General features: G+C 36.7%; 1 protein-coding gene across 1 annotated transcript in view; it reads right to left on the bottom strand.

The window, feature by feature from the left end:
- Window positions 1-16,031, bottom strand: part of FAM120C (family with sequence similarity 120 member C) — a 106,394-nt gene that overhangs the window by 67,080 nt on the left and 23,283 nt on the right. Inside the window, exons 3-6 of the mRNA XM_063084364.1 lie at window positions 15,254-15,336; window positions 10,952-11,080; window positions 685-784; window positions 53-129 (exon numbers count right to left, since the gene is read on the bottom strand). Coding sequence (XP_062940434.1) covers window positions 53-129; window positions 685-784; window positions 10,952-11,080; window positions 15,254-15,336 — 389 coding nt within the window. The remainder of the gene's footprint in view (window positions 1-52; window positions 130-684; window positions 785-10,951; window positions 11,081-15,253; window positions 15,337-16,031) is intronic.

Below are 16,031 nucleotides of genomic sequence, written 5' to 3'. Positions count from 1 at the left end.
CAACCTGAGTCTAATGCTAACAATGGTCTCAGGCCTCTTAAAAGATGCTTACCATTGGCTTTCCAGCAGAAATGGTGCCCATTTGATTTTGCAGAAGGGGAGAATTTCCAAGCCTATTATTCCGAAAACCTGAAGCCAAGAGAAAGAGCTATACTTCAGTCAATACTAATAACTCTACCATATTACATTCTGGTAACCCCCATATCACCTGAAAAATTCTTATTAATAAATAAGTTACAATTTATTGAACAGCTACTATAAGCCATGCCAGGAACCTTACATACGTTATTTCATCTGATAATGAACCTATAAAGTAGGTATCATGAGCCACATTTCATACAAATGTCACACAGCTGGTAAGCAGCAGAGGTAGAATTCAAACTCATGCCTGATCCCAAACACAGGGCTATTTTACATATACCAGGCTGGAATGGGGGTTAGCACCAGAAGCAGCCCAAGCTGAAGAAATGGCATTATACCCCATCAATAAATTTGAGAGAGCAGGGCCCTTTCTTATGCCGCCTCTTTTATGACATGGAAATCAAAAGAATGCCTACCAAACAGGAATGACTTCTAGGAGGGCATAACACAAACAAGTGATTCCACTCTGGCTCTGGGGTTCCTGAGGGACCAACTCATTTTCTGCTATGAACAGAGCCGCGTGGGGTCAGATAGAAGCCTTACCTAGAAAGGAGGGACCCACTGGCAGCGAAGAGAGTTTGGTTGTGACTGAGTAGTACTCCACCGCTCTCTTGAATCGTTCTATTTTATCTTCGGTCCTGGACTGAAGGTTGAAACATAAAATTTTCAGAAGAAGAAAACAACATGAGAATTTCTTTTTCATACAATTTATAACTTGAGAGTCAAAACAATAGCAAAAATCAAATATTTAAAGAAACCCAAGAGAACAAATTTTTACTTTGCAGAAAAGATAAGATAGGGAGAAAGTATTATCAAACATAAAATCTGGAGTACTAAAAAAAAGTTTACTTACATTTTTTGTGCTATTCTAAAATGATCACATGATCACTAGAAGGAATACATAAGGGATGGGATGGGGAAAAAAATCACACAGTACCACCATCCAATGATATTTGGGTGTGTTTCCTTATTGTATTTTTTTAAATAGAATTTTTTTTTGAAGTATACCTGGTCCACCTTAATACACATATTTTTCAATACTTGATACCACACTCTATTATAATTTTGTATCCTGCTTTTATTATATTATATTAGCCTAATCTATCCAAATAATTTTGAATGGCTGCATATTTTATCACTATGAATTTACCATAAATTATGTAACCACTACCCTAATACCTAATATTTAGTTATTTCTCGCATTTGACTATTATAAGTTATGCAACAAAAAGCATATATTGTCCATGTAAATTTTTTCTGGATTTCAGATTATACTCTTAGTGAAAAATCCTAAAAATGAAATTATTGTTTCAAAAGTTGTGAACATTAAAACTAAAAGCACCTGAACAGATATAAAACCACAATGTAACACTGCTACATATCCTCCAGAATGGCTAAAATTAAAGACTATCAGTGTTAAGCACTGGCAATGATATGGATTAACTGGAACTCCAGTACATTGCTGGTGGGAGTGTACATTGGTACAATTTGGAAAACAATTTGGCAGTTTCTTATAAAACTAAACATACACTTACCATATAGTACAGCAATCCCCCTCCTAAGTATTTACCCAAGAGAAATGAGTGCACAGAGCCACCAAAGGACGTGAACAACAGCTTTATTCATAATAGCCCCAAACTGGACACAACTCAAATGTATAACAACAGAAGAATGGATACATTGTGGTATATTCATATAATGGAATACTACACAATAATAAAAAAGAACAAAGTACTGGTACACAATAATATGTATAAATCTCAAAGATATAGTGAGTGAAGAAGAGAGACACAAAGGAGTACATATAAAGTTTAGGCAGAGGCAAAACTAATCTACGACAATAGAAACAAAAATTACTGTTTATCTCTGTGCAGAAGGGCCGACTGAAAAGGGGCTCTTTCACTTATCAAGCCTTTTCCAATGTTATTTAAAAATCTTTTTGAATATAATTTTAAGACCTTCATAATATTTCATCAAATAGAATGTAAGATATTAAAGTCATCTCCAATTTTTCATTATAAATAATAAGCATATTTTCTCATAAGCATATTTTTACATAAGTCTCTTGGAGTGTTTATTAAGGCAGAATCGTAGAAGTGTGATTACTAGGTCAAAGGGTATAATCATTTTCATAGACTGTTGACACATGATACTAAATCTCTTTCCAAACAGATGTCTCAAGTTATATACTCCCATCATCAATGTATGAGAATGTCCAATTCACCATACAGCCCCAGTGCTAAGTACTTTCTACAAAAAATAAAATCTACTAACTATAACAAACAGTATTTGTTTCTTATTAAAAATTAGAATATATAAGAAAAAAGAAAATTTAAAAACATTTATAATGTTTTCTCTCAGAGACTGTGATTGTTAACACCTCAGAACCTAAACAGCATTCCAGGCCTCATCATTTGCATGCATGCATGCACGCACACAAATCCAGGAATCAAGATCTCCAGGTCCTCTAGCTTAACATAGAAACAGAAATCACTCTGCTGTCTTAAAAACCTGGACTTAATATAATTGCTTGAAAAAAGGGTTCCAAATCTAAAGAATGTTTACAAATTACTGACTTAGAGAATGGTATCTACGTGGCTGAATAACATTCCACTGTATCAATGTTCCATTATTTACTTATTCATTATTATCCCCTTATTGTATTTAATAACACACACAATAATTGGAAACAATCGCCTAAAACACACAAACCATACACAGAGTCTCCCTTAATATCTCTACCTCTGTACCCACTCCTCTCCCCAGAAGTGACCAGTTACCAGTTTGGATAGATGTTCTTTCATAAATTTTGCTATGTGTTTATACACACACATATATATGTATACCAATATGGTTTTGTTTCTTTCAGATAAGTGGAATCACATCATCACGTTGTTTTTCGCCTTGCTTTTTGCACTTAACAATATATCTTGTGAACTATTCAATGTCAGTAAGTAGAAATCTATGACCTAATACCCTGAAATAATGAATTACATGTACTTCATTCAATGTACCACTCTGTCCTGTGCCCTGACAGGCAAATACCTACTCTTCCTTCAAAGGGCACCACTTCTATGAAACCTCTCCTGACCACCCCTTTCCTACTTAAACCTCTGTGCTTTTTCTTTATTGTACTTATTTATTTGCTTCTGCCTCCCCATTTAACCTCAGGTTCTGTGAGGACAGAGAATGGTGTGGTCACATTTATATTCTAATGCCTAGCACAGGATCTTGCACATAGAAAGTTCAGTTCATTCAGTATTTAATCAAGTACTACCCTTTCTTTTATAAATCTACAGAGTCCTCAGGTGGTACAGTAGAACCCTTCCTCTTTGACACTATTACCTAACAGTTCTTGTACATTTGGTTTAGGAGAGCTCTCCTCATAATTCTGCAGCTGTAAAAAATGATTTTAAGGTTATACAGCAACAATGAAAAATGGTTTAACACATAATGTCAAGTGAAAAAAGCAGGTAAAAATTTTTTATGCTGAGGCGACTACCTCATCAACACATACATTTAAAGAAGACTAGGGTGGAATTAGGAATGACATCACTATTTTCCAATTTTTTGGTTCTTTTTTTTTTTTTTTTTTTTTTAGTGAAAACTGGGACCCTTTTTATTAAAAGTGATCATTATCAAAGTCCAAAATTTATGAAGAGAAGCAAAAGCTATAACATTAAGGACAATGGCCACTCAACTCAGCACTTATAAAATTTATTCTCCATTTAAACACTATCCCTTACTTAACACTAACATCTCTCCCTAACAAATAGGCCAATTTCTTTCTTTGTGGGTCAGTCCCTTCCTAACTATCTGATGCAGACAGCTAAAAGGACAATGCAAATCAACAAAGTAAATGAGCAAGTCTGTCATAAGGGTCAGGATCTTCTAAAGTCAAGGAAAATGATGGAGGACTGCTCATATCATGCTAGAAGCCATAGACAAATGAGGATCTGGTGCAGTTTGTGTTCAAAACCAGTGGATGAGAGAATCATGAAAGATGATGACAATAAAAGCATTTGAAAAGAGAATGATTTGAATATCAAAAGAATGTAAGCCCTTGGAGAAAAAGTCTGAGTATCTTTTAAAAAAAACCAAAAATCCTCCTTATGATTGTGCTAGCTAGTTAGATGTGAAGTAACTGGGCCGGCCCATGGCTCACTTGGTAGAGTGCGGTGCTGATAACACCAAGGCCACGGGTTCGGATCCTATATAGGGATGGCCGGTTTGCTCACTGGCTGAGCGTGGTGCTGACAACACCAAGCCAAGGGTTGAGATCCCCTTACCGGTCATCTTTTAAAAAAAAAAAAAAAAAAAATAGATGTGAAGTAACAGATGTTAGACTGTGCTATCACAAAATTCTGTTGGAAAAAATATGCCTCCAAACCAAATACTCAATTTTATTCTTTATTCATTTAAAAAAATTCACAGAAGTTTCAGCTCTGAATAAAATGGAGTAAGTACCCTCTAAACTCATTCTCACTGAAGGTTGTTATAAAAACCAAGGGTAGCTATGAGGGCTGTAAAAAGTAAACAGGAGCAAGCAGATTGAAGATGAACAGGATTTAAAGTACCACCAAACCTAGGGGGCCAAAGGCTTCAGCCACACCCCCACGACATCCTCAACCAGCCCAGCAACAACAACCAAGCCACTGCAGTAAGCACCCTGGGCTCCTGAGCCCAGATGATAGGGGGCCAAGGGACTCAGCCATGCCCCTCCCATATCTGCACCGAGCCCAGCGATGACCACCAAGCTGCTGCAGGAAGCACCCCAGGCTCCCAAGCCAGGGCAGTGGGGGGCCAAGGGATTCAGCCACATACCTCTGACATCTGCATCCAGCCCATTGATGGCCCAGCCGCTGCTGGAAGCCCCCTGGTCTCCCCTGCTGTAATGAAGGGGAGACCATGGGCCTCGATCACATTGCCCCTCCTTCCCCTTCTTCCCACCCTATTTCCCCTTCCCCTTCCCTTCTCTTTCTCTCTCCAACTGCTCCGCAACAACATCTTAGAATGAGGCATAGAGCTGGGGGAAGCCGAACCCAGCCGCAACTAGGCAAGCTGCTGCCACCACCCCGGGGCCCCACTGGGGCCCTGAGGCATGCAGCCAGGGAAAGCTGAACCCAGCTGCAACCACATAAAGAGCACACCATAAACACCACTTTCACACAAGCAGTCCTCCATAGCCACCACATTTGATATGGCTGCCACAAAAGCAGTTAGTCTCTATAGCAGCAGTCACAGCCACCATGCAGATGGCACACCAGACTCTGAATTTCACAGACACAAGAAGAGGCACTAGCAGAGACCAAAAAAAATAAGACTTCCTCTCTCTCCACAAAGCACACTTCAGAGTAATAAAAGAAGCATCTGATTTATGATAATAGGGGAGGATTTGATCACACCTGTCTCAGTACTGGACAGATCATCTAGACAACAAACCAACATAGAAACAGTCTATCAGATGGAGAGAACAAATCTATGGTTGTTATAGGGGGAAGCGGAAGAGGGAAAGAAGACGGGAAAGGGGGAAGCGGAAGGGGAGAGATTGGATGAGGGCCGTAAACAGTTAAGTATGATTTGTAACAATGAATATGCTAATAAGGAAAAAAAAATAAAGTACCACCAAACCAATGGTGAGTTTAGCATTTCTTTTTCCTCCAGTATACCCTGGCATGGACACAATGCAGCCTGAAATCTGGAAGTGTCCAATGACGTGGAAGGAGAGAGCTCCAGGAAAAACCTTAGTATAGTTCTGGCCTGAGCAATGCGTAAGGGGTCTCCGAAGACTCGGTGTATAGAAATCCCCCTTTTTTCTTTCTTTTCCTTTTTTCTCTATTTTCTTGTGTGCCAGCCCAAAGCAAACCTTTGGTGGCAGCAGTGGCAATGGGGGAATAACAGGAAAATAAAACTATGAATGATCGGAACCTTCCTCTCCAATCAGAGGAGAAATGGTCTCAAGAGGTTGGGGTGAGCTCTCAATGCTTTTTTCTTTCTCTGTCTTCCTGCTGCTTGGCCCCAGCCATGGGTGCAGTCATAAAAAGTGCACAGCAGAGCTAGGTAATTAAAGCCCTAGCTTTATGGCAGGAGAACTGAAAAGGGGGTAGCCCAGTGAACCAGGAAGTACTGAAAAGATCACAGAGAGGGAGCAGCTCAAGAAGCAATACCATAAGCTGGCTCGTCCCTGAAGTGCAGATGCATGGATCTGACACACAGCAGACCACAGACTCTGAGAACTGAATTAAAATAGGCCATGGCCCAAGTCCCAGACTTGCTACTAGGTGGCCTACACACAGGACTGATCCAAATATGCTTGCAACAGCTTTGAAAAGTGCACTGATATTCAAACCACAGCCCACAGAAGGATGGTGAGAACTGGTGGCCTGAACCTAAATGGTTTGACTGTCTCCTAAAACAAAACTATTAACATTTCCATAATATAGAAACAAGACCAAGAGTCTTCTAATATAATATTCAAAATGTCTAAGATACAATCCAAAATTACTTGACATGGGCAGAACCAGGAGAATTTAACTCCCATGGAAAAAGACAATCAACAGATACCAATGCTGACATGACACAATGTTGTAATTGTCCGACAAAGACTTTAAAAAAGCTATTATAAAAATGCTTGGAAGTAAGGGGAACAGTGTTGAAACAAACAGAAAGAAAGTCTCAGCAAAGAAAGAAGATATATAAAGAAGAACCAAAATGGAAATTTTAGAACTTAAAAATACAGTATCCTAAATTTTTTTTTAAAAAACTCAGTGGATGGATTCTACAGCAGAATAGAGATGACAGGGGACAGAGTCAGTGAAGTTGATGATAGATCAACAGAAATTATCTAGTGTGAAAAACAGAGAAAAATAATTAAAAAATAAAAAAAAGAATAGCATCTTAGGGATCTATGGGATAATACTAAAAGGTCTAACAATGGTGTTACTGGAGTCACAGAAGGAAAGGAGAAAGAATGTGTAACAAAAATCTATTTGAAGAAATAATAGCTGAAAACTTCCCAGATTTTGTGAAAGACAAACACAGAGATTCAAGCTCAGCAAACTTTAAATAGGATAAATTCAAAGAATTCCATGCCAGACGTGTCAATGGCAAATTCTATGGAATTACCAATTCTACACAATCTCTTCTAAAAATAGAAGAGGAAGGAACACTTGCCAATTCATTTTATGAGTCTAAGCATTACCCTGATAACAAAACCAGACTAAGACAGCACATAAAAAACTACAGACCAATATCCTTCATGAAACTAAATGCAATTGTATTCCCGTATTGGCCAGCTGCCAAAAAAGTAACAAAAAAAAAAAAAGAAAACAGAAAATAAATGCAAAAATTCTCAATGAAATACCAGCAACTCAAATCCAGCAATACAAAAAAGGAATAATATATCATGACCATGTCCTGGGAAGGAAGGATGGATCAATATTCAAAAATCAATCCAAAATATTAATGGACTAAATAAAAACAATACAATCTTACCAATAGATGCAGAAAATGCATTTGACAAAATATACCATCCATTCATTATAAAAACTCTCAGCAAACTAGGAATAGAAGAGAATTTCCTCAACCTAATAATGTGCATCCACAAAACCTACAGCTAATATTATATTTAATGATGGCTGAATGCTTTCGCTAAAGATCAGGAACAAAACAAGGATATCTACTGTTATCATTCCTATTCAACATCATTTGGCAATCTCAGATAGTGCAGCAAGTCAACAAAAAAGGGCTGGCTTGTTAGCTTCCTCGGTTATGGTATTATAACACCAAGGTCAAGGGTTTGGATCCCTGAAGCAGCGAGCTGCCAATAAGAAAAAAAAGTCATGCAGATTGGAAAATAAAGAAATAAAACTGTCCTTATTCACAAACAACACAACCACCTACACAGAAAATCCCAAGATATCTAGAACTAATAAATGAGTTTAGAAAGGACATAGGATACAAGGTCAACACACAAAAATCAATCATATTTTTATGTATCAGCAACAAACAATTAGAAAGTGAAATGAACAAAATAATATCCTTTACAATAAGTGCCTCAAATATGATATACTTCAGTATGAATATAAAAAAACAATAACACCAAGGTCAAGGGTTCAGATCCCCATACTGGCCAGCTGCCAAAAACCACAAAAAACAAACAAAACAAACATGTATAGGACTTGTATACTAAAAGCCATAAAACTTTTAGAAGACCTCAATAAATAGAGAGGCATACCGTATTCACGGATTCAAAGACTCACCAAATTCACCTATATATTTAACGCAATTTCAGTTAAAATCCCAGAAGGATTTCTTTTTTTTGTAGATATAGACGAGGTTATTCTAAAATTTATATGGAAAGGCAAATGAACTAAAATAGACAAAATAATATTAAAAAATAATAAAATCGGAGGAATCACTACCCAGTTTTAAGACTTACTATAAAGCTATAGTAATCAAGACAGTGTGCTATTGGTGAAGAACAGACACATAGATCAATTGAACAGAATAAAGTCCAGAAATAGACCTACAAAAATATGGCCAATTGATTTTTGACAAAAGTTGCAAAGGCAATTCAATGGAAAAAGATAGTCTTCTCAACAAGCTGTGTTAAAACAATTACACATCCATACGAAAAACAAAAAAACAAAAAAAACCCCTCACAGTTCACACAGAAATGAACTAAAAATGGATGATTTGTTCTAAAATGTAAAATGTAAAACTATAAAAACTTTAAAAGAAAACAGGAGAAAACTCATGCATGTAGTTATTAGGCAAAGAGTTCTTTGACATGACACCAAAAGCATGACCATAAAAGATAAAAATTAAAGAAAATGTGAAAACTTTGCTCAGCAAAAGATGCTGTTAAAAGTATTAAAAGACAAACTATAGACCAGGAAAAAATATTTGCAAACAAATATCTGAAAAGGATTTGTATGTAGAATACATAAAGAACTCTCAAAACACAACAGTCAATAAACAAACAAACAAATTAAAAAAATAGGCAAAAGACTATTCATGAACAGACAATGCACCAAAGAGGATATATGAATGGCATGTAAGCACAGAAAAAAATGTCCATCGTTAATCATTTGGGAAATGCAAAGTAAAACTGTGATGAGCTGCCACTATGCACCTATTAGAATGACTATAAAAATTACTGACAATCTATTATACAACATGGTGACTATAGTTAGTAACAATATATTGTATTCTTGAAAATTACTGAGAGTAGATTTTAAGTGTTCTCACCACAAAAAAATGAAAGGTATGTAAAGTTATGCATATGTTAATTAACTCAATTTAGCCATTCCACAATGTATACATATTTCAAAACAACATGGATAAATAATAAATATATACAATTTTTATTTGTGAATTAAAAAAATAAATTTAAAAAATACTGACAATACCAAGTGCTGGTAAGGAATGGAACAGCTACTTTGGAAAATGGTTTGGCAGGGTCTTATAAATTTAAACCATATGACCCAGAAATCCCACTGCTAGGTATTTACACTATGGAAATAAAGATTTATGTTCATACAAAAAACCTGTACACAAATGTTTACAGCAGCTCTATTTATAATCACGAAAAATTAGAACCAACCTAAATATTCTTTAAGGGGTGAATGGATAAACAAACTGTGATACATCCACACAATGAATATTGCTCAGCAAAAAAAAGGAATAAATTATTGATACACGTAACATGCAACAACCTAGAAGCATCTCAAAGGCATTATGTTGAATGAAAGAAGCCATTCTCAAAAAATTACATACTATATTATTCCATTCATGTGATATACTCTAGAAGACATAAGTACAGTGACAGAGAACAGACTGGTGGTTGCCAGGGACTGGGGATGGGTTTGGGTGTTATTACAAAAAGATAGCATGAGAGATTTTGGGGTACAACTGTTCTCTATACACATGTTAAAAATTCATAGAACTGGGCTGGCTGGTTAGCTAAGTTGGTTAGAGCAGCCTTGTAACACCAAGGTCAAGGGTTCGGTTCCCTGCACCAGCCAGCCAACAACAAAAAAATTTCATAGATCTGTATACACACATATACGAAAGTCATTTTGACTGCATGTTAATTCAAAAAATGAAAGTGAAAAACCCAGAGTTGCAAGTATAAATCAAATTGTTAAAAATAAAACTAACTTACTTTCATAATTTTCAGTTTCATTTTGTAGGATAAAATCCCAGTCGAGGCTAGTTAGCTTGGTTGGCTACAGTGTGATGCTGATAACACCAAGCAAGGTCTGGGGCTCAATCCAGCCACCCAAAAAGAACAAAAAATCCCAGTTGAGCACTTTTTCCACTATTAACAATAAAATTTTGATTCTTGTTTTATGTGGACTCATTTCAAGTAGTCTTTTTCATTACCTATTATCTTCCACTAAGCAAGACCTCCTTTATGTTAAAATATACATCAAAACCAAAAAAAAAAAAAAGACTAGAAGGACACAAGCCAGAGTGTTAAATACAGCAAGTTGTTTCTAGGTAACAAAAATTTTTTTGAGCGGTAACAAGATTTTAAGTAACTCGTTTTTTTTCTTTTCTAAATTTTCCAGAGTGGGCTTGTATTACTTTAATCATCAGTAGAAAAAAGGTAAAGAACCCTTGCAATACAGGCCTAATAATGTTTTTTAAAGGAAAGTTTGGGGCTCTAGTCTGTTAAGCATGGAGAAGACAAGCAGATAGGAGGAGAGAAGTTAGGTGCCACAGAAAAGATTAGGAGACCTGCTGGTGTTGCTAGAGAAGGTAAGAAAACTGGCAACTCTTAGGAAGGGGAAGGCTAGCTCACCTGAGACTGTTTGAAAACATCCTTTCCAACCACATCCAGGTCTGAAGGGTCTTTGATGGAACTGACATACTCAGAAACAGCCTTGATGACCACATCACAGGGAGGAAGAACCAGCTGATGAGCTCGGACCTAGAAAAGGTAAGATGAGCAAAGGACACTGACATCAAAGATGGATCACTAAGAAATAGGGTGATGGGGGGTGAGATACATAATTCAAATTTAGTAAATCCACTGAGAGAGATAAAATACTTTCTTTAAAAATAATTTTCCAGTACTGGCCAGCCACCAAAAAATAATAATAATAATAATAATTTCCTCCTAATTTTAATTAAGTACAGACCATTTGAAAAAGATCAAAAAGTATAAAGAGGTAAAAACATATCATCCATAATCCTCCTACAGAGATAACTACTGTTTTATGACACTGCCATAATTAATCAGTTTTCTTTCATGAGACCCTTTTGGTATTTAATACCAAAATTTTTGGTATTAAAAGTATGTTGAAGAAAATATTTTTAAAAAGAATAATAAAAAGAAACAAACAAAAAAATAAAACAAAGAAATAAAAGAGAGAGAGAAAGAAAAAAAAGTAATGTTGTAATGTGTGGACAATGTTTAGATCCTGATTTGAATTAACCACAGAAAGGCCTTTTTGAAACAATCAGGGAAATCTGAAAATGAACTGGATATTAAGATGACACCAAGAAATTAGTGTTAATTCAGTTAATTTTGTTAATAATGCCATTAGGCACCGTGCTTATGTAAGAAAATGCCCGAGTGTTTTAGAGATGCACACTGAAGAATGTGGGAGTGAAAGGACTTGAGTTCTGGTGTTTGCTTTAAAATACATTATCAACAAAAACAACAAAACCCAGCAAGTGTGGCAAAATCTTGATAGCTTTTGGAAATGGAAGATGTTATAATGGTGAGCCTCTATATTATTATATTATTTTTCCCACTTTTTTGATGCTCAAAAATTTTAAAAAGAAAAAATATTTTAATGCTATCATGAAATGTGGGTATGATTTGTTGCCCACTTTCCAATTATTTAATTACAAACTTCTTCAAACTGTAATTACTGAGTCAAAGGTTATAAACTTCTTAAAGCCTTTTGATATAGGCTGTTTTACCAAAAGGCTGTACCATTCATTCCTTTAACAAATATTTACTGCCTACTATGTGCCAGGCACCATCATAAGCACCAGGGACACAGAGGTGAACAAGACAGACAAAAATTCCTGCTCTCACGGGAGCTTAAATTCTAGTGTAGGTTTTTTGAGACTGGGTGAGGGGAGTCTAATAAACCAAGTAAATAAGCAAAATTTAGTGTGCTTGATGTAGATAAGTGCTATGGCGAAAATGTAAGTAGAGAAGGGGCTAGGGAATGCAAGTAGGCATATGGTGTTTGTGTGGGTGCACATGTGCATATAATTTTAAATAAGGTGATCAGGAAAGGCCTCACTGAGATAATGACATTTAAGGAAACCTCTAGGAGTAAGTAAATAGCTATGTAGGGGGAAAAAGCATTCCAAGGAGAGGGAATGGCAAGTGCAAAGGTAAAGAAAATGTGGTATATGTGCACAATGGAATACTATTCAGTCATAAAAAAAAATAATAACGAAATCCTGTCATTTGCATCAACATGGATGAACCTGGAGGTCATTATGGTAAGTGAAGTGAGCCAGGCACAGAAACAAATACCATATGATCTCACTAGTATGTGGAATCTAAAAAAGCTCATCTCATAGAAGGAGAGAGTAGAGTTGTGGTTGCCAAAGACTGAAAGGGGATGGTCAATGGGTACAAAGTTACAGTTAGATAGGAGAAATAAGTTCTGGTGTGCTCTTGCGCAGAAGGGTGATTAAAATTGTGTGGTATACAAAACAGCTAGAAGAGAGGATTTTGAATGTTCTCACCACAAAGAAACAGTGAATGTTTAAGATGATAGAAATGTTAAATACCCTGATTTGATCATTACACAACATATACATTATCCAAACATCTCACTGTATCCCATAAATAGGTACAATAATTATGTGTCAATAAATAAAATTTAAAACAGAAAGAAAAGAAAGATGAGATCAGAGATATAACAGGGGGCCAGACAGCATAGGGCTTTGCAGGCCATGGTAAGGACTGGGTAAGTGATGTGAAGAGCCATTGGAGGATTTTGAATAGAGAAGTAACATGATCTGAATCAGTTTTTTTTTTTTTTTTTTCTCTCAGGATCACTGCTGTTATATTGAGAACAGCTGGAGGTGGGGAGAGAGTATAAGCAGAAGACCAACAGTTAGTAAGCTAATATAATAATCTAGGCAAGAAATAATGGTGGCTTGACCTGGGCAGTTGCTGTAAAAATGGTGAGAAATGGATATATTTTGAAGGGAGAGCTGATGGGATTTGCTGACAGGTGAGATGTGGGGTGTGACAAAGACAGACAGAAGTCAGGATGGCCCCAAGGTTTTTAGCCTGAGAAACTGGAAGGATAAAGTTGTTAATGAAAATGAGGAAGGCTGTGGAGAGGAGCAGGTTTAGGAGAAAGATTTGGAGTTTCTATTTGGATATATTAGTTTGAGATGCCTATTAGATATGTAAATGAAGATGTTTAGTAGGCAGTTAGATTAGAATCTGGAGTTCCGGGAGAAGTCAGAGCTGGATACATAAATTTAGGAGTCATAAATGGACAGATGGTATTTAAAGTCATGAGTATAGGGCTGGCTAGTTGGCTCATTTGGTTACAGCTTGATGTTATAAGACCAAGGTCAAGGGTTTGGATCTCTATACCAGCCAGCCACCAAAAATAAAAACAAAAATCAAACAAAACAAAACAAAACAAAAAAAGAAAATAAAGTCATGAGACTGGATAAGATCAATCATGTGTGTAGATACAATAGAGAAGGGAACCAGGATGGAACTCTGGTACACTCCACAGTTGAGAAGTTAAGGGCTGACCAGTTAGCTCAGTTCGTTAGAGCGTGGTGTCATAACACCAAGGTCAAGCATTTGGACTCCCATACTGGCCAGCTGCATGCCCCCCCTCAAAAAAAAGGAAAAAAAAAAAAAAAAAAAAAAGGAAGAGGACAAGGAAGTAGCAAAGGATCTGAGAAGCAGCAGTCAGCAAGGTAGGAGGAAACCAGAAGAGAGTGTTGCCCGTAAAGCCAAGGAATGGGGTGAGCAACTGTGTCAAATGCCGATTGGTCAAATAAAATGAAAACTGAGAGCTGGGCCCTGGGTTTATTAACTTGAAGGTCACTGGTGACCTTGTCAAGGGTAATTTCAGCAAATCAGATTGAAGAGAGAACAGAGGAAGAGGACTGTAAGTAGCTCAAAGCATAGACAACTCTTTAGAGGAGTTTGCTTAAGAAAAAATATGGAGCAGCAGCTTGGGTAGGAGAAGTGAGGTCAAGAGTGTATTATTTTTATAATGACCATGCATGATAGTATTATCGTCCCCACTTTATAGATAAGAAAACTGAGGTTTTATTTTTTTTTAAGATGGATGCATGCTTATACACCTGATGGGAAAGAGCCAATGAAGAGAAGAAAACTGATGATACAGGAGAAAGAGGGGGAGAATTGCTGAGCTGATGCCCTTAAGTTGGTAAGAGGGGATGGGATCTAATGTAAGTGGAGGGACAGGTCACCCACAGTTAAGAGGCAGGCAGAACATGTGGGCACAAAGATACATGTAGGTGAGATGAAGAGGGGGTGGGAGCTTATGGAAGTCCTCTTCCCATTTCTTCCATTTTCTCAGTGAAATAGGAAGTAAGGTCATGAACTGAGAGTAAGCAAATGAAGAGAAAGTATTAGAGGCTTGAGAAGAGAGAAGGTATGAAACAGTTGTTTAGGAGAGCAAAAAAACTAGGGAAATATAATACAAATCACCAACTTACACTACCACCAGAAGCTTATGTGGGTATCGGTCTTGCCATAGCCGTGATAGTAGTGGGTAGAATTTTTCAATATTTGCTAAACTGTTAACAAAAATCACACTGCTCATTTAATTTACATGTCTTATCACTAGTGAGGTTGAACATCTGATCATATTATTGGCCACTGTATTTCCTCTTTTGTGAACTTTCTATTCCTGTCCTTTGCTCATTATTTCATTACTGGGGTATTAGTATTTTTCTTCATAACTTTGGAGGAATTCTTAAGATATTAAGGGTATTGATCATAACAGATTTTTATCTCTAAGTATGTGAAATATTTCAAATCTAATGAAAGATTATTATTCATTCAAAACTCCCATCAAAACCTGATGTTCCCTAATCTGTATAGGCAGGAAATGGGGCACATTACCTTAAGTGATGCAAGAGGATGTTCTGGTCCCAAGAGGCTCCAGTGAAAAGCAGCCAGGTCCTCATCTGGGAGAATGTGGTTACCTACAAAGTACATTTGTCATTTATTGACTGTACAAATGTTTTCTTAGAATCTCCAGGCCATGAAAGGGGTCCTGGGAAATTCGCATAGGCCTATATGCTTAATGTAATAATTGCAGTAGTAATAAATACAGTTGATTACCTACTATGGATCACATGCATTATATGTATCATCTTTATAATGATGGTACATGATAGTATTATTGTCCCCATTATATAGATAAGAAAACTGAGGTTCAGACAAGTTTGGTGACTTGGCCCAAGGTGGCCTGGTTAATAAAGGCCCACACCAGGGCAAGAAGCTAGAACTGTCTGACTCCAAAGCCCATACTATTACCTATCACCTAGTCATGCTGCCTTTTATAATAGCAACCTCCAATTACTGCCTGCCTAATAAGTGCTGGGCATTTTATATACCTCATTTCATTTAACCTTATCAAATAACACTATGAGGTATTATTATTCCCATTTCACAGATTAGGAAACTGAAACCAAGGAGGTGTGACTTCGGTGATTTGCTCAAGGTCTAATTCCAAAACTTGTGCTGACTCCATTAGATTATCCAAACTCATGTCCTTTGGGATTACAGAGCTGAGGTCATACCCAAGACAGGATATTAACCTTCATGCTGTCAGTACTTGAAAATCCAACTCAAAACATAACCAGCTCTCTGCAGTTTACTTTGAAATACTTCTTAA

This window comes from Cynocephalus volans, chromosome X (genome assembly GCF_027409185.1).
Source record: "Cynocephalus volans isolate mCynVol1 chromosome X, mCynVol1.pri, whole genome shotgun sequence".
NCBI lineage: Eukaryota > Metazoa > Chordata > Mammalia > Dermoptera > Cynocephalidae > Cynocephalus > Cynocephalus volans.
This window is presented reverse-complemented; position numbering and strand designations above follow the sequence as displayed.